Genomic DNA, 22,784 nt, shown 5'->3' on the forward strand with positions numbered 1-22,784 from the left:
ACACCGAGTTCCTGAGTCATAGCTTGAAAAGTTTGCAAAGCCGACTGCCCTGTATTCTAAACACCAATGAACAAAAAATCGTCCAGATAATGGCAAACTAGCTCATGGCCACTGATGTAAGTAAAGTGCCACTGTAAACACCCCATGGGCAACACTTTATCCACATAGAACTCCCCTTGAAAATGCATCTCCAGCAGACCAAAATCAGTCAGGTGAATGGGTAAAAGACGGAATGCCGACTAGAGGTCACTTTTAGCCAATTGTGCCGCCCGCCCCGCCAATCTCACCAACCTCAAAGCATTATCAACTGATGCGTAAGACACACTAGATTTCTCAGGTGCGATAAAATCATTGACAGAGGAGCCTTCGGGCCAAGACAAATGATGTATCAGGCGGAACTCCCCAGCTTTCTTCTTGTGCACCACCCCCAGAGGACACACAATCAAATCGGGCATTGGACAATGTACAAAAGGACCAGCAACCCTCCCTGCCTCCACTTCAGCCCTCATCTTTTCATGCACGACTCGGGGGAATTCCTTAGCAGACTTCAAGTTGTCCGACCACCTGCTCTGGCGTGGACCAAGATAACCAATCCTAAAACCCACATTGAAGCCCCAAAACAATCTATTTGCTGCATCAGTGTCCGGTTAGTCTGCCAACCATCTCTCCAAAAACTCCACCCTAATAGGTGTTGGAGCCCTTTGGGACAAACTGAAAAGACTGGCCTCTACCCCGCTGTCCCCGCCCCTGATCGCCAAATCGCTGTCCTGGAAAACATTGAGTGATAGGGTGCCTGCCCCCACGTTGGGAGCACTCATGTTTATATCGACAGAACTGCTGACTGCAAAATCCTTTGTTATAATTCCAACATGCCCCAAAAACTGCTGTCTGCCCCCTGCCAATGACCCCCGCCCCAGATTGGGCGGGACGAAATTGAAAGGGCCGATATGTAACAGGTAACCCACTAGCAGTATGTGTAGTAGCAGGCGGCTGGGAAGACGCCATCCATTGCAATAGTGCTATTATTATTAACGCCATTTGGCATTACTTTTGAAAGCACTATTAAGAATTAAATATGTTGGATTTATAATATTCTGATACTATGGCCTATTGAATGTCCAACATATCATCCCATGACGTTACACCCCTATATCCTATTGAGGAACTTACATAGGTTTGGCAAAGTAATGTGATCATTGTAGCCACACATCCATCCATAATACATTGCACTCATAATTCCCAATAAATGATAAAGATATAACTGTTTCAAATTTCTGCATAGTCACCCCAGATTTTTTGCCATTTTATGGACACTATTTTTGCTGGGATTAGAATGTTGTGCAGTTGTATCCCTGCTAAACAGGAGTAAGACGCCTGTTCTCCCCTTTAAACATGGTTAAAGTGGCTTATTCCTGATTGGCATATTTCCCTAAATCCATATTTTTTTCTCGACATGCTATTCCAGTTAGGACCAAGCCATATGCAAATATGTATTGACCCCGCTCCTCATTTGAACAGTCTAGCCGGAACTGAAAGGCAAGGTTCTCCCTGGACTGGAAATAAGAAACCCTTGACCATTTGTTTTTGCTATAGTCACCCTAAGTGGAAAGGGTATGCCCAGATGTAGGTACCATGCTTGTTATGCTACTGGAATCAAGCTAGCCTGGTTGATGAGGGGTGATGCCCTGAAACCGGTCCAAGGACGCTTATTTTCTGGTCCAGTGAGGACCTGGCGTAGCAAATTGGGCTGGACTGTTCCCATAGGGAGCAGGATCAAGACAGATTTGCATACTGCTGGGTCTAAACTGGGGCAGCATGGTGAACAAAAATACAATTGATTTAACCCAGAGGTGTGACTGGGGTAAATATTTGAAAATGTTCAGTATTCCGTTAATCATCTTATAGTGATGCTATGTTTATCTTCCCTACAAGCACTAGTGTATGGTACCTGTGGACTGCAGCACCTTATTTTGCCATCCACAGAGAGGACCTGTAAACATGACTTCAGATCTACTACATGATGTCTAACTGCAGCAGCTTAAAGTCCTGCGGTCAAAACTTTCTCCTAAAATGCTAAGTACCTTTCTTGGCTATTTGGGGTAGTTCATGTTTAGGCCTCCATAACCTTTTTCCAGATAAGGTATTCACGCCAATATGCAACCTTTTTTCAAATTTCCTGAGATTCTAAGGGAATGCAGGGTTTGTTGATTCTCCCAGAGGTGACAAAGGAAATAGCCAAACTGTAGCTAAATTATGTTTGGTTTCGGAGAACAGGAAAATAGTGCTCTGCAAAAAAGTGCCTTTTTTTCTTGAAAAACTGGATCAATGAAAGGTTTGCTGTGCTAAAGTCACCATCCATATTCTCAGCTTTCAGAAACATGCAGAGCTGAATTACATGCACAGCGTTCATCATGCTTTCTTACCCAGAAGCTCTTGCAAACTTCAAGCTTGGAACAAAAAGCAATTTCCCTCACATTTCTGTGATGCAAAGTCCAGGAATCTGTGCCAAACCATATATTTCCTGCCACTTAGCATTTTCGAAAATCTCCCCCAAAAAATGGTACCTCACTTTTGTGGGTAGGTCTAGTGCCTGCGGCAGAAAGGGGCCCAAAATGCAACATGGACACATCACAGTTTTCCAGTGAAAACAGACCCTTTTTTTGCAGACACAGACAGCAAAAAGATTGTAGCTTTATTTATTGGTTCGGGGGTTTGGCCCCATGCCTTGGTGGCTCAAACCACCACCCCTTTCTGCAATAAAAAAGAATAGTCTCCAGTGTCTAGTGGCGTTTCTGCCTCCCGGGTGGCAGACTGGAGGTAATGGCCTCCCATCTGACTCCCATGGAGGAAGAAATACTTTTATGGTGTGGGGTAGTTGGAAGCACTAACCCATTTGCAAAGGGGCATCCTCCCCTCAACAAAAGGACTCCCTGATTTCCCTGATTTCTACTGGGTCGACCTACGCTTGGCCCTCATCCTTCTGTTATACTTTCCAAGCAGGAACACCCTAGGGAGGGATACTCCTTTGCCACGGTACCTCTCCCATTGAAATTAGTCATCAGAGGTCTGAGATATGCCTCAAGCATCAATGCAGTAAAAGTCAAATGAGCCTATTGGCTCAATACACCTTCAATGTAATGATATCGCAAAGTGTGCAATTATCATTTCAAACAAAAAAAGGCACTGGGATGTTGGGAACGCTCTTCCCCAACAACCCAACCTCAAAACTGAAAAAGGAATACCCACTGATGTTAGCACTAAGGGGATTACCTGCTCCTAATACTAGGCTGTGCTGGAACCACTGTGGTGGATGTGTCCAGTATGCCCTCAGCATGCAAGGGGGTTAAAAGTGGCACATTTGAAAAACTATGTTGGCTTTTTCGTCCAGGAACTAGCCCCCAAAAGCTATTTTCACTAGAAGGACTATAGCTAAAACCTACACATTGTCAAAGAACAGATTATAAAATTTAATCTATCAATGTTGACAGGAAACAGCTGCAAAAGTCTATATTGTGAATCCAATGCAATAAGGAAAAGCAACTTTTATAAAGCTACCTTTTACATATCTGAGCCTCTAGTAGGCTAAATATCTGTAGCCTACTGATAGCTGGTCTGCCTGTGATTCGCATTAATGAGGTGTGAAAACTGCTCCCAGAGCTATGAAATAGCCTGGGTTTTGGGAGGTATTCTCTACCCCTTTGAAAGAGACCAGTTAGGATGGGCCCAGAAACCTAATTAGCAAGTAAATCTAAAAAGTAATTTGCACTGTGGGACTGTTTGTAGTAAGTCATACATGAACGGTTGAAATTGTGGGTATGGTAACCCCTGGAAACATTCATCCCATTACTAGAGAGGAGCCGGGAGGCACCCTCACCCAGAGACTAGTGTTATCCATACATGTGACATCTATAGGAACCCTCATCAGAACACTTACAGGAGATCAGAAGAGGACTAGACTCTGACTGTTATAACCCGAAGGACTGGATCACCTCCTTATTGTGCTTTGGGCCAAGAAGGGGACTCCAAGGGCCAATGGGTTTACCTCCTGTATAGCTACAGGGTTGCAAGCAGAAAAAAACACTGGACTTGCACTGGATCTTGCTCAAGGTCTTTGCTGGATCAAGGCCCATAGTCCTAAAGTCTATGTCTGGGAGCCTTATCACTGCAAACATTCCCGACTTAAAAATATTCTGACGTCCATTTTGTAAACTAAGTGCAAAGGTATAAATCCTTTAGCAGGTCATGGCGCTTGGTCTATCCGGCCTCAGGATCCATTATGGTTTGCCTCCCAGATCACGTGGATCCTGGTCTACTGTGGCTATAGCCTATCATTCACTCTATTTGGCACTATTTCCACCTAGTTCATTAAAAATTCATATATCCAGTTCCCCTTATTGGATGTTTGTCATTTTGTTATCAGTTTGTTTATTAACAATTGTTTTTGTTTGTTTGGTGTTTTGAATTTATTACTGCATGAATACTTTACACATTGCCCTAAGTTAAGCCTCTCTCCTCTGTGCCAGTGCTACCTGGGGGTAGAGTGCCGTTTAGATTTGTGGTTTCCCAGGGCCATAGTTCTTTGAGGTGGGAAACCATCCACCCCAATATTAATCTGCTTTCTTACCATAAATACTTGTTTTCTTTTGTGATTCACAACCTTGCACAGCTGAAGGATCTGTAAATATTCCAGATGTTAGATATACTCTGAGGATCCACATCAGTGACATCAATGACAACACAGGCCCATTCCATCAGACCAAAGGTCGCTTCAGCTGTGATCAGAAAGAATATATTTGTTGTTGACAACAATGTGACCAGCTCCACGTATGTTCTGGTAGCACTAGTCTCAAAATGTTTCCTTGTGTGCTCTATGCTGTAATAATCTCTCTCCATTATCTACTTCTGCTTCAGACTAGATCTGAATCCTCTGTTTCTAAATAATGGTATATGCTTCTGCTTGTGACTAGCTCCATTTTGTTCATGTATGGAGTAAGGCATTTATGGAACCATAGAAAAAGATCTTGCATGGTCAAAGGGTATATGTGGTTGGGGCGTTCTGCGTGCCCCCTTGAACCAGTCTTCATTTAAACTACTGTTTACAAGGTAAATAAAGCACAAAGTCAATAGGTTCAAATTAGAGCCAGCAGACACTCCTGAATGATTAGCACCTTGCTTTCCAAAATTGTTGCCAAGTTATGGACCTATTGGAGTTTGGCAGGCAAGACAGTATGTCACACACATGGCAGATATCCTGAGGGAGATATTATTAGTGTATTATAGCCTACAGCATTTATAATAGAACATACAGCTACCCACCATGTTTCGATGGAGCATCTCATTCACCACACTCTAAATAAGGCCCTTAGTATTCGGGCATGGCTTGCGATGTAGTCTTACCTTGATTTATCTGCAAAAGGTACATCAGTAAATAACTCTTGGTATTCTGATTTCATTAGAGCAATTTTTTCACTTCCATGGTCAGATATGAGAAATTCAATAGCCTGCAAAGATAAATACAGTATAGTGACACAATTGGCCTGGCAAATTTTAACTCCATAACTCAGTGGCTGACTCAGCAGGTCAGCTAAAAATAACAGTAGATTAAACCCACTACACCACCTTGATAACATCTATATCTGTACTTTCTCTTCAGCCTTCTTTAGGAAGTCTTGGTAATGAATATTTGTTTGAACATTCACTTATACACTGCACCGATATTGCAGTGATACAAACAAACCTTGCCTTCACTACTCATGTGTAAAGATTCAACATGGGCAAATACTGCTTTTCCCACTCGTTACCAGTTTCTCCAAAAATTCAAGGGTAGCAGTTGCTCATCACCCCCCAGCACCCTCCAAAGACTTGAATAAGGCAGTGAAATAGCTGATGTGTAATAATGAAGGAGTATGGACAGCAAAGGTAGTGAGGGGTGAGGAGGGGGTGTGTACAGAACATCAGATGTATATTTTATTATTTGAGCAGGCCAGTACAGTAGAGGAGAAAGATACTGCCTGGGCAGCAACACATCAAATATGTTTTTCCAATATTTAGGAAGAGGGAAGTGCAACCCAGCAGAGAGGATGGGGAGTGTGGAAGGAAAATATGTATATAATATGGATGTAAAAAGTACACAAAATTTAGCACACTCATGGCAACATTACCATCTCAAGAGGGAATGTGATTACGAAACGTTAAGGGGATAGGTAAAAAGGATACATTTCCCATTATAGTTACTCTCTGCTACAGCGAAAACACACAAAAAGATATTTAGGGCAGTTCAATGTTTGCCAATATCAGCCCTATTATTTATAGACTGATACTACTGTTTTTTTACTTTGGTCCCGGGACACTGATAAACAGGTCCCAGTATATGTGCCCTGCCCTATATATTGTGACAGAATTGGCTAACTCCTAATTCAAAACTTTGACTTTTCTATAAAGGTACAACATATGGTGTGATATAACACCCATGGGATGAAAATCAAATTTTCTCCTGTGGACTGCAGCACTCATTGTGCCATCCTCCCAGTGTAATAAAAGACTAAATGACTTCCAACTTTCCATTGTAGCCTGACTGCTGAAGTATAAAGGATTCAGTGAGACCAGTAAAATAACCATTTTTGGCAGGCAAAATGATAGTAAGTGTAAGAAACTGGGTAGATGGGGTGGAAGCCGCACAAATAAAGCAGGCCCAATCCTTGTCAGGTTAAACCACGAAAGTCAGTAAATTAACTTGTGCTTAACCCTCTGGTAGCTTGGCACAAAGCAGTCAGGCTTTACTTAGAGGCCATTTTACCGCTCCTGCTGTTTTCCTGCTCCTTGCCTTCCCAACTCCCTGCCAGCCCCTCCCACCTCCCAGGACTACTTATAGATTGCTGCGCGATGCCAGTGTATAGCCCTTGAACTCCTGCCTAAATCCACTAGACTGCGCCGTCCTCCCTGCCCGCGAGTCCGCCTGTTCGGTCCCACCGTCAGCTGACCGCTGCGTGGCTAGGTAACTGAATTCAAGTAGTAGTAATTTTAATTTTAATCTGTGTTTGTCTTTTTAGCATGTTTTTACTCATTTGGGTTTGCTTATAGTGTCTATTTATTTAGTTTGGTTAAATTGTTGGTTGGTTTCACTGCCCCATCCCCCACCCAGTCGCAGTTTTTTCCTTTGGAGTGGAGGAGTGTCACCCCACTTAATCGCCCTCGAGCACCAGAGGAAAAATAAAACTGTAGTTCATCATTACAATTTTATTTTCCATCCTGACACCCTTCTCTCCTGAATGACCTTTAGGACGGGGGGGAGAAGCTGCTTATTGAAAGCAGCAGGGACTGGGAGGAGGGTGGGTTACTTTAGCACTTTTCAAAGTGCTCATCTCCTTTTGGCCAGCCGTCTAGCAGAGGCCAGCCAGACATGCACACTCAGAAACATGTAACCCAACTGTCTTAATACAGCTGGGTCATAGTAAGTGCAGGGCTCCTGTGCCCTCGAGAGCGGTGAGAGATGCAGCTACCACCAATAGGGTGCTGCTCTCATGCGGGTGAGAGCAGAACTCTGATTAGTCAAGGGAGTTTTCTGGTGACCGGGCTGCAGCGTGACAAGGTCCGGAGCAGGAGTTGCTGTTTTTAGGTAATTTTTTTATATATAATATATTTTATTTCATATTTGCGTGCGCCCCGTTATTTAGAATTTTTTACATTTTGTTTGAGCATTCCCCTGCCCCCTTCCCCTTCATGCCAGCCCCCACTGTCTGCAGTTTTACCACTCCTGTTGTTTTCCCACTCGCTGCCCTCCTGCCTCCCTGGCAGGCCCTCCCACCTCCCAGGACTACTTATGGAGATCACCTTGCTGCTGTCCCTAAGGCAAGCCCATCTGCCCCTGGACGGTGCCCGGCACCAGGAACCCTGACTCTCCCACCACACAGAGGTACACCACCTCTGACCTCTGAGCTCTGGATCCCAGACGCACCAACAATAATTGCTGTTGCACGTCCCAACTGACCACCACTGGACAGGTCTCCTGATGACATTGCTTCCTCACCTTCAGCACAAAGTAACCAATGATAGCAGCGACACAGCAAATGTGGTTGTGTCCCCTACATTGACCCAGACCAACAAAACTAAACACCAGTGCATCCTAATCAACACATATTCAATTGATAAACACATAACAGAGATCTGCTACACATTCTCGACCCTCACCACTGACATCATCTTCCTCACAGATAAATGGCTTCACCGTGCCCCTGCACCAGACATCACCACTCTCATCCCTGTAGATTACAAGATAACACACTGTGACCAAACTAACAGAGGTGGAATCACCATAAACTACACAACATCCCCAATGACCCAACACCGGTAATTGAATACTTCAACTTCCAACTCCACACAGACAAGCAAAGCACCAGAGGTACCCTTGCCAACAGGCCACGAGGACATTCACAATGCTTCAGCAACGCCATCCTGTAACTCACCCCCCACTTGCTATCCACTCTGAGCACTACATCTTACCAGGGGGCCTCAACTTCCTCCTCAATGACTCCATTGATGCCAACTCAACCCGACCTGTAAAGCATGAGCAACATCGGACTTAAGCAGCTCATCACTGACACTACCGACATTGCAGGACTCCTGTTCGTTCCCATCCTCACCTATAGCAACAGAGTCAGATATATCCACACCACTCACCTGGTCCGACCACCACAGCATACACTTCACCATCTCAGGACCCACCTAAACCCTCACCAAACCCCTCAGATCCATGCGTTGGGACTAGAAGAAGGTATCAAAAGAGCAGTGGAAGGATACTCTCTCTGCTCCCAACTCCCTGACTCTACTCATGTCCCTGAACAAGCAGCAAAGAGCTTCTTCCTGTGGATCATAAAATACACCAATGCCATTGCCCGTGCCATGACAGCCAACATCAAAGAAAAAAGCAAACGAGCAAGCTGGTTCACCAAATGCAACTGTCGACTACTTGAAAGGAAGTGACACAACAGCAAAAAGCAGATGACCGCAACACCTACAGGACCACTCTCAACGAGTGCCACTGTCTCCTGAAAGAAACCAAGAACCAAGAACGCCCTAGCAAACTGCGTCGCAGCAAGCACAAAACACAGCAAAGAACACCAAGAACTACATAACTCCCTCCCATGAACTGTCTGACAACCAAGCAGACTTCTTCCACAACAAGATCTCAGCCATCTGCAAAAATGTGAATGCCAATCTTCTGCTGTAAACAACGTGCGAGGTCAAGTGCACTCCTATTTGCTTTTTAACTCTTTATCGATTTAGTCCATGTTTACAGTGTTTGGCGTGCGCTCGATAGCGGTCTGTCCTGGAACCTGGTGAATAGATGCAAGTGAAATTGAAGCGGGTAACTTCAAGTTCGAGCGCGCCGCATTTGCCGGAACGGCGTATATCAAAAGTTCATCAATCATTTCACATTTTAATTCTTTTATTTTGTATTCAAATTGTATCCTCAGTTGTGCTTGTTACAGGGTAGACCGTAGAAAGTGACACTGCTTCTACACGGCAGCTGTGTTAAAAACTTCTTGCTGTCGCATGCTTGTACTTTCAAACAAATCTTTAGTGATTCTGCTGGTTCCCAATGTATTTCGGGCTTATAATGTAGCCCTTCTTCAGGGGGATCACTACAAATTTAAACAAACATCACTGTTACGTATGAACATGTCCCAACTGTGTTGTACACATAGCCTTATTACCCATAGCGATAAACATTTTCCAATAGACATTTTTCCTCTATGCGCTTAAAAAAGCGCAAAAACCTTAAACCAAAATCACATAGATGTTATCCTGTTATGATAATACTGCAAGTGTGGGAAATTCAGTTATTTCATACCTTCAAACGAGGTCCGAGCAGCCTTTAGTTTCTAAAAATGAGTTCTTACGCTACTTTCTAACATGCTCATCGTTTGAAGGTATGAAATAACTGAATTTCCCACACTTGCAGTATTATCATAACAGGATAACATCTATGTGATTTTGGTTTAAGGTTTTTGCGCTTTTTTAAGCGCATAGAGGGAAAATGTCTATTGGAAAATGTTTATCGCTATGGGTAATAAGGCTATGTGTACAACACAGTTGGGACATGTTCATACGTAACAGTGATGTTTGTTTAAATTTGTAGTGATCCCCCTGAAGAAGGGCTACATTATAAGCCCGAAATGCATTGGGAACCAGCAGAATCACTAAAGATTTGTTTGAAAGTACAAGCATGCGACAGCAAGAAGTTTTTAACACAGCTGCCGTGTAGAAGCAGTGTCACTTTCTACGGTCTACCCTGTAACAAGCACAACTGAGGATACAATTTGAATACAAAATAAAAGAATTAAAATGTGAAATGATTGATGAACTTTTGATATACGCCGTTCCGGAAAATGCGGCGCGCTCGAACTTGAAGTTACCCGCTTCAATTTCACTTGCAATCTTCTGCTGTAGACAGCATCAACCAGCTCACACCCTTAAAAACAAACCCCAAAACACCTTCTCACCCACTGGAAACTCCTCACAACACAAGACAATCTCCATCATGAGCTCTGTGCACTGTAGCTCAGACAGGAGGTCAGCCAACTGACCCTCGGAGTTAGTCAGGTTAGTCTGGGATGAAGGGAGCAGTTTCAGTCTCCCTTTGCATAGGCTAGGGCACTCTTCAAGCAGCAAGGAATTCCTATAGTAGTAGCAGGACAGTCCTCTTTGAAAGGGGTCCTTTGTGTGTGCTGGAGCCAAGCACTTTAAAGTGTTTGTTGGGACAGACAACACCTTTGCACCCAGCCTCCTGGCACGACAGCCCATCCTGGCCAAAACCAGTTCCCTTTGTCTCACTGTCTGGTAGAAATACACAAAGCCCAACAGCAAAGCCCTTCACATTCATGTGACACAGGATACTTGCAGAAAGAACACATGGTTAGGACAAGTAAATGCCAACTTTCTAAGACAGGTATTTTGAGAATTGTGACTTAAAATCTGACTTTATCATTAAAGAGGATTATAAATTACAATTCATTTGAGTCTACACATCATATTCCAATCTTCTCCCAATCCAAAGTTATCAGTTATTAAATAAAAAAAATCACCCAGTGTTAGTCAATGGGAGAGATAGGCCTTGCAGATGTGAAAAATATCTGTAGGAGTTTTTCACTACCAGGACAAGTAAAGCGTAAACCCACAAGTCCTATGTTTTAAACACATGCACCGTGCCATGGGTGCTTCTAGGGCATACCTTAGGAGTGTTATATAAGTATTACAAAAGATGGTTTAGGACTGGTAAAGGTTTACTTTTCCAGGTTGAAATGTCATTTTAAAACAGCACTACAGGCTGCAGACATGTTTTAAAGGGCTACTTTAGAGGGGGGCTCAATGAGTGTAGCAGGCCTACTAGTAGCATTTCATTTACCGGCCTTGACTATAAGCAGCACCATTTTACTCAGGACTAATAAGTACATTAAATGTGCCAATTGGGCGTGGTCCAATTTTACCATGTTATAGGGATACCACACTAGCATTTTAGCACTTGTTAGCAGTAGTAAACTTCAAAGAGCCCTAAAGCAAACAAAAATACATTCAAGAAACAGGAGGAGTGGAGGAAAGATTTTAGAAGAATACTACACCAAGGATGTCAGGTATACCAGTAAGTCACCCATAGGTAGCCCTTATAGCCCACAAGGTAGGGGGATTGGTATTTAAAAGGGGACATATAGAAAATTATTGTTACCATGTCCCTACAGTGATACAGACCTAAATGTTATTTCCTTTGTGGCAGGCCTTGTTGTTCTATGTAGAATACAGTTGAAATACTAATATTGTTTCCTGGGAATTTGACCACCTAGACAACTAACCACTATTATTCATATTTCTTAAAAATCTACTTCTATAATATGCTTGAACTTTTAGACGGGTAATTGGGAGTAGCCTATGGCACCTCTCAGACTGACATTAGCGCTGAATGAGGTGTGAAATTCCTCCCAAGGGCTACACAAAAGGTTGACCTCAATGAGCAAGGGTGGCTCCTCTGAACTCCTCTGAGCTCAGCAGAATATGCAGGGTCAGAGCTGTTGGCATCTTGTTGACAGCACAGTGTCAGATGCTGCCGGAGAGGCCTGTTTGAGACACATGTGACACTTTGGCACACTTCAAAGGTAGAGAAAAATTGTTCTGTATCACCCGTCTAGGTACTTTAGGACCTTTATTGTGCCCTACCTCCTAGTTTGCTGTGGTTACAGGTCCTGCCTCAACTTGAATTGTGGTGTTAGATGTGACAGAACACTAATGAGTACCATGGTGCACTCCCTTACAAACCCACAACCATAATAGCACAAGTTTAGCATGGCCAAAGGCTTTTGCCATCCAGTAAATGCCCTGGTACATAGCATTTTGGCCCTTTTTCTGTAATGCAAACAGGAACTACCCATAAAAGTGGGCAAAGTTGCCCCAGGGATCTTTTACCCCATTGGCAAGGAAGTGCCTATGGGTCATCCGCACCCACCAGCTAGTGCCAAACATAAATGTGGCACCCCAAGGTACCCTATCAGAACACTTTCTTGGTCTGCAGAATAACAGAAGAGGACTGGATCTGCTGTTTTTGACCCGAGAGCTATGAAGAACTAGACCTGCTCTCCATTGCACCCATGATAAGGAGGTACACTCCAAGTTTCAGGTGGCTGACCTTCTGTGTGTACTAAAGAAATAGACATTTCAGGAAGTCTTTTTCATACATTTCACAGATGACCATTGGCAACAGGATTTGGATTGGACTTTGTTATTTGCTTCTGCTTGTAATGTAATTTGCAGTTTATATAGCGCATAAATCACCCGAAGGTCTCAGAGCGCTAGCAGGTCCACTGACAGAGGCAATGGGCAGAGGTTAGTAAAGCCATGTTTTTAGTTTTTTACGGAATCTCATGTGATTGAGTTCAGTCCTAAGACAAAGAGGAAGGGCATTCCAGGCCTCTGGGGCAGTTTTACTAAACGCCCTGTCACCATTTCTGATGGTTCGGACTTTAGGAACCGTAAGAAGTTGTTGGTTGGATGATCTGAGTGTTCGGGCCCTGTTGTAGAATTTGAGTTTGTTACCCAAATAAGATTGTCCTTGTCCATTGACATTTTTATGAACCAGACAACATAGTTTGAATTTTATGCGTTTTTTGACGGGAAGCCAGTGCAACGTTTTAAGACAAGGCAGAGAAGGTGAACGGGAAGGAAGGTCAAGCACCAGTCTTGCCGCTGGATTCTGCACTGCCTGAGGTTTTTCCAGAAGATTTTCATTGATGGAGGCTACCAGGGCATTCCCGTAGTCGATCCGACTACCCATGAGGCCTTGAACTAGAGGCATGCAGGACGATGGGGGGATCCATTTAAAGATTTTCTTTAGGCTGCGCATTATTCCAAAGCAGGTGCCAGTTACTCTGTTGACATGTTCAGCCATGGACAACCTATTGTCCACAATAACCCCTAAGTTCCTGACTGATGTCTTAGGAGCGGGACACGTACCCAAAGTGATTGGCCACTATTCTTCTGACCAGATCCTATCGGCCTTTCCAAAGAGTACAATCTCGGTTTTACTAGCATTTAACATCAGAAAATTGCTGGACATCCAGTTGTGTATTGCAATCATGCATTTTTGAAATCTTATTTTGGTCTCATTAGGATCTGGACCGATGGTAACCAAAAGCTGGATACAGTTCCAAAACCGAAGGCTTGGATCACTTTGGCCAGAGGGGACACATATAGGTTAAAAAGCGCAGGGCTCAATATTGATCCTTGGGGTACACCTTTATCATTTCCTTGATAGTCCGAGAAATGCCCTAAACACCAATCTCTGTCAAACGTTCGATCAAGATGTGATGCGAGATGGTGTCGATGGCCGCCGACAAATCAAGCAGGACCAGTATGGCGGACTGCCCGATGTCCAAAGTCATCCTGGCTTTGTCCACTATTTCGAGCAAGGCAGTCTCAGTGCTGTGAAATGCCCTAAAGCCAGACTGAGTAGGATCCTGAAGCTTGTTTGTCTCCAAGTCGGAGCCTAATTGCTTGTTTACCAAGGATTCTATTATTTTACCAAATAGTGGCAGAAGAGAAATGGGGCGGTAGTTTGAAAGTCGTTTTGCATCGGCTGAGAGCTTTTTCTGGATTGGCCTGATTATCGCCTCCCTCCAGTGCAGAGGAACCGAGGCGTGGAACAGGGAAAGATTCAGAATTTTTGTTAACACAGGGGTGAGAGCAGGAGCAATGTTTTGAAGGATCTGGGAGGATTGGGGATCACTTGGGGAACCAGACTTTATCTTGTGTAGGGCTATGTCTACTTCAGTTTCTGAGAAGGGTTGGAATTCTCTAAGACCCGTATCTGGGAGATCAGTTTCCATGTAAATTTCAGCTGATGGGAATATTGTCTGGGCGGGAAGAACTGATTGAGGAGAGGATTTATGAATATCCTCAATTTTATCATGAAAATAGGAGGATACAGAATTAACCCACTCCTGTGAGGCCATTGAGGAGGGCTGACAGGCAGGAGGATTAGTGAAATCTTTTATTATTTTAAACAATTCTTTCTGAGAGTTTGCTGCCTGATGAATCCTATGCCCCCAGTAATTCCTTTTCGCTTTGGCTATTTCTATCATGTAAAGTCTATGTAAGTCTTTGTATTGTTGTTTATCAGAATGAGCTTTAGTTTTTTGCCATTTCCTTTCTGCTGACCTTACAAAAAGTTTTGTACCCTGATACCCGAAGAGTCTCTTAGTGCCCTCCCTTGAGGTTCTGGGGGGCTTAGAAATGTGCTGTTGTGGTGGCTTGGACACAAAGAAAAGGTTTAGAAACACTTGCAAACTGAGCCGGAGCTTCCGAGCCAACATGAAATACTGTAAAAACATATCCAACCTGCAGTTCTACGTGATTTATTTACTTTTCAATTTTTCTCCCTGAAAGGCTATAGCACCTTAGAAAAAATAACAAAGTCCTTTTCTGTTTTGAGACTTAGAACCTTTTTCAAACTGAAATCTCAACACCTCCAGACAGTAAGTGGGACCAAGCTTTTTTGAGTATCCAACCTTTAGGATCATGGAGTCTGACTTTTTCTGGGAATGAAATGACAAAGTCTCTTTTTGATTGGGACTCGGAAACATTTAAAAAAGAAAATATGACTTCTAGATCTAGACTTTCACTGTCATCAATCTATGTGGTGTATCGGAACAAGGCTCCATCACGGTCAGACAAAAATCACGCGTAGGTACCGGTCTACTGCAACCATTGACTACTATTTGCACTTTGGGATTTATGGTGCTGTATTCTCATAACTCCTTACAAAATCACATCTCTGGGTACCTTGATTAGATTTTTGTGTTGTTTTGTTGATTAAATGCTATTCTATTTTTATAAATTAGAGTGGGATTTTACGGTAAAATGTTTTTGACTGTTTACTGTTATGATATTTCTAAATGTTTTATAAATGTTCTTATATTAAGCCGGTCTGCTCTGTGTCATAGCTACCATGGTATGAGGTCAGGATTAAATTATTGAAACCTTTGACTGAACCTAACTGGATAGTGACACAAATTAATAAACCATTTTCTCCCAGGATTTAACTCCAATTTGGCGTGAAAGCATGTACTTCACCTCACCAAATGCCAAGCTTAGCGGAAGAGATCTCACACAGCCTAATTCATACTGAGCGAATATTTAATAGTACCTATGTTATTTACTTCAATTTTTCACTATTGGTCACTATTGGTAATACAATTTGATTTGTGATTAGTTGCAAGATACTATTTTTGTTCAATGGCTGATCAGAATGTTTTATTCAAATACATATTTTTTATGTATACTAAATAATTAAACAAGACAAGAACTTTAAAAAAACCTCTTTGTTTAATTATTTTTTATTTGATAAGAAGAGTGCTCATTGTACTGCTGGGTTTTTTACTTCAAAAAATGTAAAGAGTAATGCCCAGGCCCATGTAGAAACTGCATAAAGTAGCCAGGGCTCATCAAGGAACTCTTTACAGTCTGTTCTTACAACGACAGCTGGTAATCATTGAAAGTGGCGAGACATAATATTTGCCCTTCATTTTAGCCTGTGAGCAAATCGATTGAGCCTGACCTCTTCTAGTGAGAGTTCGGCGGGTTCTTTGCCCAAGAACATTTTGAAAAATGGGGTAAAATAGTACATTTTAAAGTACATATGTTTTGAAAGGGCAAATATTCAAGCCTTTCATTAATGCCATTGAAATATGACTCTCCCAGAAGTTCATGTTATTTATTCAATTGTACAATGGGTTACGTCACAAGTCAAAAATTACTTCAATTATGCTATGGCCAGTATTTGGTCATGGGTGCCAGCACATATGCTATGGGCTCCCACTTAGGTTAAATACTATATGTAATATGTCAGTGTCAGAAATTTGGCATTAGTGATATTCATATACAATGGGTTACCCTTATGTCAAAAACTACCCCGAATGTCACGGTCACCATTTTGCTATGTTTTTCACCCTTTTATAAGCCAAAGGTGGTCTACCTTATGCCAAGAGTTACCTCCAGTGTGTGAACACCAGCAGTATGTCTCAGGTGATTCCTGTGGTAAGAACTTCCTCTAGTTTGCCAGTGCCAACATTGTTCATGGGTGCTCCAGGCAAAGAATTACCTTCCAGTATCCAAACACCACTGATGCACCACATGCCAAGTATTACCTCTAGTATGTAAGTGACAGTATTTTCCCATAGAAGCATATCAGTGGTTTATTAGTTGGTGCAGGTAGGTACCTACAGCTAGTAATGACAAAATGATCACACATAAGGTCCAGTCAAATCTCGATAAATTATTCCTTGCTCAACCCTTAGTAGCTTGGATCACAAGCAGTCAGGCTTAACTTACGGGACAGGTGTGTAAATCATTTAATATCACAATAAAAGTAAATAAGTAAGACACAGCACACAATACCACAATTTATAAAAATAGGAAACATTTTGATCTTCAAAATGACACCAAATGACAGAAATCCAATGTAGGAAACCAGAGCAAATAGTGCTCGACAGGGTACAAAAAAGGTCACACTGGACTGGGACAAAGTCAAGCGTTCAGGCATCCTGCGATGTAACACTTTTACACTTGATTTGACTTGATTTGGGTATTTCTAGTGTGAGAATTCCTGAAGGCATATTGGCGCTAGAAAATCCACCCAGCTAGGCCTCATTTATACCAGAAATGCCTCAGAGGTATATAGAAAAAATGAAAACAACCAGGTTTTAGTTGTCTGCGAAAGCACAGAAAATTTGACTGGTTTTAGAGATACATGGACATTTTGTTGCAAAATTGACTGCTATTGTAGACAAAGTGTGACTGCCCCATGATGCTTTCTTGATTCCAGGGACGATCACTGTTCATAACATTGCAGATTGTAAAAGTCTTTTCGGAGAGTACCAATCAAATGTTTGTTAGGTGTTCAGGAGGGTTTCTATGCAGTGCTTTATGTGCAAAACACAGAGCTTTGAAATTGATCCTCTTTCTCACAGGAAGCCAATGGAAGCCGTTTTGAAGTATCTGGAGCGTGCTTGTCGGTCTCTGTTTAATGCTCATATAGAGGGAATTAAATTAATCAATCCTGGAGATAGAATTAGTTCATCAATGATTTCCGTATATAGCTCTACTGAAAAGCCATCTGGCCCAGCTGCTTTCCCAATGGTCATTTTCCTACATTGTGCCCTGATTTCTTCCTCCTTCATCTCTGTCTCTAAGACCCGCTTCTGCTCATTCATTAATTGCAGGAGTTCTGGCCTCCTTAGTCAGGCCCCTATACAATCTTTTCTTGGTTGTATTTCCTCTTGATTTAAACTGCACATATATCTCCAAGGTTCCCCTCAAATGAATGCATTGGTATTTAAAGGTACTCCAGTCTCTGGGTTCGTCAGATTTGAAATTGAGTTCCTAGCTCTATCTGACTAAGCCTTCCATGCCAGTAATGAACTACACTTTTCCTCATACGAGAAGTGCTGGAGTTTACTGACCTTCCATCTCTCCTGTATTCTTCTTTCTAACTGAGCTTCATATTCCTCCTGCAAATCTTCCAATTCCCTTTGGAGTGCTAATGCCCTAGTATTTCCATGCAGTGAGGCATTCTGAAGTTCGTACTCTTTGATCTTGATTTCTGTGATTGCTTCTTCATCCTTCTGCCGATGGGCACGTCTCTTCCGTGCCATGATGGAACAGATTTCCGCCTGTATATATGCCTTAAATGCATCCAGTAGGGCAGTAGGAGCCGGCTCGCATTCGTGTGAAGTTGTGCAAACTTAGGATCTCTCCTTACAAAGTAAAGTGTCGTAGAGAGGAAGAGTCTGGACAGGATTTTAAGGCAGGATGACCCGACTGCCGTCTGCATTATGGTGCGCACATTGAATAGCTGTATTTCTTCGGATGTTATTAATGCGCTTCGAGAACAAGAGCTTGGGAACTGTTGAAAGGGTACCATATTGCAAGGGGGCCCACACACAAAATTTAAGAGAATTAGCTACGGAGTAATGTTCATTGACTGCCACGTACACAATAGTTCTCCATGATGGAATAAGAGCTTTTTCTAGAGAGTTCTTTTTAGAAGACACATACATTATTGAAGGCAAAAGACAACGACGGAATATCTCATTAGCCCGAGTCCTGATGAGGCCCATACTGTGAGGGCTGAAACGCCTCGACATTTTGTTCCAAGAAGACTCCAGCCAAAGTATTCTAAGTTGTGAAGAAAATATATTTTTTGACAAGGAGTAAAGGACTTAAGATAGGTCTAATAAAAGATATAGACTTATTATACTCCTTGTTTGTAGGTCTGGGTGATCTTACTTGAGAAGAAATGCTGAGTCTTTACATGTAGCAAGCATCCTGTTGAAAGAAATTGGGCTACAACATTTGAAAATGAAATGCCAATGGATCAATGTATGTATATTTGTCTGTATTTATTTATGTAAAAAGTGATGTGTGTATATATATATATATGTGTTTGTTTGTTTACACGTACGAAATGGGCTTTAAAAAAATTACGTTAGACTAAATCTAATTCTTTTTCAATTAAATTGTAAAATAAATAAGAAAAAGAGTATATTGTGTGCTCTGTGTGGAGGTGGGAAGCCTTATAAAAACGAATACAAGAAGTTATTTTGTTTAAGATAATATATTTGTCATAAGATGGGATAATTTAGCTATCTCACCTAGTACTAAAAGTGCGTAATTGGTGTCCTAGGCATCATTTGTTCTTTATATACGACTTAAATGCATCCCAGGCAATTTGTAAACTGGTAGGATCGCTATTAAAATAGGAGAAGACCGCTGTTCGATATGCCAAATCTGATACAGCCCTCTGCTCTAACAAAATGGTCCTATCTAGGGTCCACCTTCTTTACGCCATCGATTCTCAATTAATTTAGGGATAGGACCACTGGCGAGTGATCTGAGAGGACTGCAGGGGCATGCATTACAGCCTCCACCTCACTATAAACCTCTTGGTCCACCAAGAAATAATCAATACAAGAATGATGGCCTTATATATTGCTGGAAAGCTAAAACCCCTACCTATCGTGGCCCTCCTACGCCAGACATCTACCAAATTAAATTCCGTCATTATATTTTTAGGCAGGAAAATATTTTGGGGGGAGCTAACATATTTTGCTTTAGATGTTCTATCCAGCTCCTTACTCAGGACTATATTAAAGTCGTCACCAAGTATGATTGGCGCCGTGGTTTCCAACAAAAACGCTTCCATTTTTATTAGTGTATCTGGGAGCCGCAATTTGGACTATAATATGTAGCACATGCTGGTGGCTTTCCTTGTATCCCTATGCTACCCACCAACCATCTACCAAAAGTGTCAGATTCATACTTTAGTAGCCTTATCTCAGAGTTATTCCTGATAACTAGGGCCACCCCAGTAGTGGATCCTCTCTGATCAGAGCACACTACTTCCTGAATCCAGCGTAATTTACCAAAAGAGGCCTCAAACTCCTTATGTTCCAAAGGAGTTTCCTGAAGCATTATAATGTGTGCCCCACTATTCTTTTTTTTTTTTTTTTTTTTTTAAAACCTTTATTGAGAAACAGGTATAAGTACAAGCGCAGGCCCACAACCACAAGGGCCGGCCGCAAAATCAGGAGAGTCAAAAGAGAACAACATCAATGTGTACGGTAGGATGAATACAGGATAGACGAGTAATGAAATCGTTACACAGTAAGCGCCAGGATAAGAAAGGTTTCATTTTATGATGTATAGAGGAGGCAGAAGCCATATCTACCCATGTGTCATGCAACATACTCAGAAAAAGAGGGGGGGACGAGAGGGATGCAGCCCCCTACGCAATCAAATAACCACAGTAGAGCAAAGCCCAGATACATCCAATGCCCATCAAAGGTTCAAAAATAAAGGACAAATCGTAGCAAACAAGTAAATGGGTCACCGCATAGACCGCCCTCCCGCCCCGAAAAAGGAGAAAGTGCAGACACTTACGAAACGAAGGAGAAAGAACAAAGGGACATAGCCCACCCCCTAGAAAGAAAGCAAAAAAGGGACCATAGAAGAAAACAAACTAAAATAACAAACAACCCCCCCACCCTACATCACTGTAATGGCTATGGCCTATCCCACTAAACAGCGTGCCTGTCGCCCAGAGTCACCCGAAATATAGAAGAGAGAGAAAGGGAATAATAACGAAGGGAAAAAGGAGAAAGGGATAAAAGGAGAGGAAAAAGAGGGAAGAGAAGGAGAAGAGAGAAGAGAGGAGGGGAGCCAGCGATCGAAATACAGAACACCACCCCACCCGCAATAACGGATCACTAGTCGAGGTCAAAAAAGGATACTGAGAAAAGCCTACATAAAGGATGAAGACAGGAACTGTCCAAATGATGAGGCACGGAGATGCCAATTAACAAAACAAAAGTCCCGCAGGCACCCAGGCACGATCACCCCTGTCCACTTCTATGAAAAGCAGAGCTGCCAGACCCCGCCACGGCCAGGAAACAGCATGATACAGTGGGTCCATACCAGTCAAGGAAAGCAAGTGGGATCTTCACGGAACACCGTCTCGGCGAACAAAAAGCAGCCAGGAAAACTCGGCAGCAGTCAGAATGCAGAAGTAACCCAAAGATCCACGTGGCCAAGCACAAAGTCCGGGCTGTCTAGCACAAAGCAAAGAAATCAGGATGTAGGAAATACTGCTTCATCGGCACCGGGTCCACTTGATCCCATGGAATCGAACACCCAGCCGGATATCCCAGCACAGCAGCTGGAGAAGTCTCAACAATACCAACTCGGGGAGACGACACCGCGTCACAAAATGGCTGAACAACCATGGCGGCGATCCGCAACTCCAAGTCCCGGCAGTGCAAGGACAGGTCGATCCGCAGAGCACCCAGGGCGAACAAGACAGTACTCCGTGTAGGGGCCGCCCGAATCAAACGAGGTCTGGGGAGAGCAAATGCAGCAACGTCCCTGTCTCCAGGAGGAAGACACTCCGAGGGGCCATCCGCCATCTTGTGCATATCGCCCGCCGCCATTGTCGCATCCGCCGCCAAGCCCACCAGGAGTGCCGGAGGCCCCAGGACACACAGCCGATCCGTGGCGGATGGCGCTCGGCGGAGAAAGGAGAGTCACCAGAAGAACGGGCGTGCTCCCCACAACACTCGGGGGAGCCCTGCACCGGATCCCAGGCGGGACAATCAACAGGAGTGGGCTTCTCACCCGAGGGGTGCCGGACAACGCGGCTTCTCTTCTTCGGGCCGGCAGGCAATCAGGCATGCGGGGTGGCCCACCATCGGGGGTGGGTCCGCTCCGGCGCTTCCGGCTCGCGGCTCTCAGGCTCCCACCATCGGGTCTCTTCAGCGGTTCCGGGCCGCCGGCACTCCGAACACCTCCGGGCAGACACAGCACTCGAGGCCCCGGCGTCAGGGCCGGGAAGGCCAGCAAGGTTACAAGGGCAGAACGCAGAAACCACTGCACGCCAGAGCCCCGGAAAAAGACGGTAAGTGAAGGCTCTTCCCAGGTAACCAAATTCGGAACACCCCGATCAGGATTAAAGACAGGATAGGCGGCGGGGAGGAAGGGATCTCGGAGCGAGGCGTTTATGCGACTGTTCCGATCGCCATCTTGGCTCCTCCCCGCCCCACTATTCTTAAGATATTCTGCTACCATTGCTAATTTCCTCCCAGACCAATGGAAATCCGAAAACTCCCCTCTCGCTGTTGTTACGTTTAAGAGTCTTACTGATATTGCTTTGTGAAGCCTGGAGTTTGGAGAAGGTTTGGGCACCGTATGCAGCTTGGAGACAACAGCTAAGGGGGTCCAATGTTAATGTTAATGTTAATGTTAATGTTAATGTTAATGTTAAGCTAAACTTATAAAGCGCACTGACACCATAAGTTTCCAATGATTAAGCTTATATGTTGGCGGTCCCGGCTCCCCTCTGTTTCTTTCTCGATACGGGAGGGAGATGAATGTGGAAACAGCAGCATTCTTTGCAGGAACTTGCTTATAAGCCCTCTCCGAGGGGTAGGAGCTGTACCAGCAAGAACGCTGGTGGAATGAGGACACACAAAGAAAAGATCTATTTTTTTTTTAGTAATCAATCCTGGATATTAATAGGCAAATGATAACAGTGTTTTCGAGAGTTACATGAATAGGAGTTAACACCTTCCTAAGCAGTTTTATTCTGAAACAACTTGAAGTTTGTTGATTTGCTTCAGGAAGGACTCTCAGTGTGAAAGATGAGCCCTAGGTACAGGAATGGGACCAAAAGACTAAGGCCGCAAGGATTG

General features: G+C 43.4%; 1 protein-coding gene across 2 annotated transcripts in view; it reads right to left on the bottom strand.

Annotated features, from left to right (window-relative positions):
- The window catches only part of LOC144767607 (putative methyltransferase DDB_G0268948), a 652,594-nt gene that overhangs the window by 313,786 nt on the left and 316,024 nt on the right, over positions 1-22,784 (bottom strand). For both annotated transcript variants that reach the window (XM_078651010.1, XM_078651008.1), the window contains exon 5: positions 5,398-5,501. In XM_078651010.1, coding sequence (XP_078507136.1) covers positions 5,398-5,501 — 104 coding nt within the window. The remainder of the gene's footprint in view (positions 1-5,397; positions 5,502-22,784) is intronic.

This window comes from Lissotriton helveticus, chromosome 7 (assembly GCF_964261635.1).
Source record: "Lissotriton helveticus chromosome 7, aLisHel1.1, whole genome shotgun sequence".
In the NCBI taxonomy this organism is placed as follows: Eukaryota; Metazoa; Chordata; class Amphibia; order Caudata; family Salamandridae; genus Lissotriton; species Lissotriton helveticus.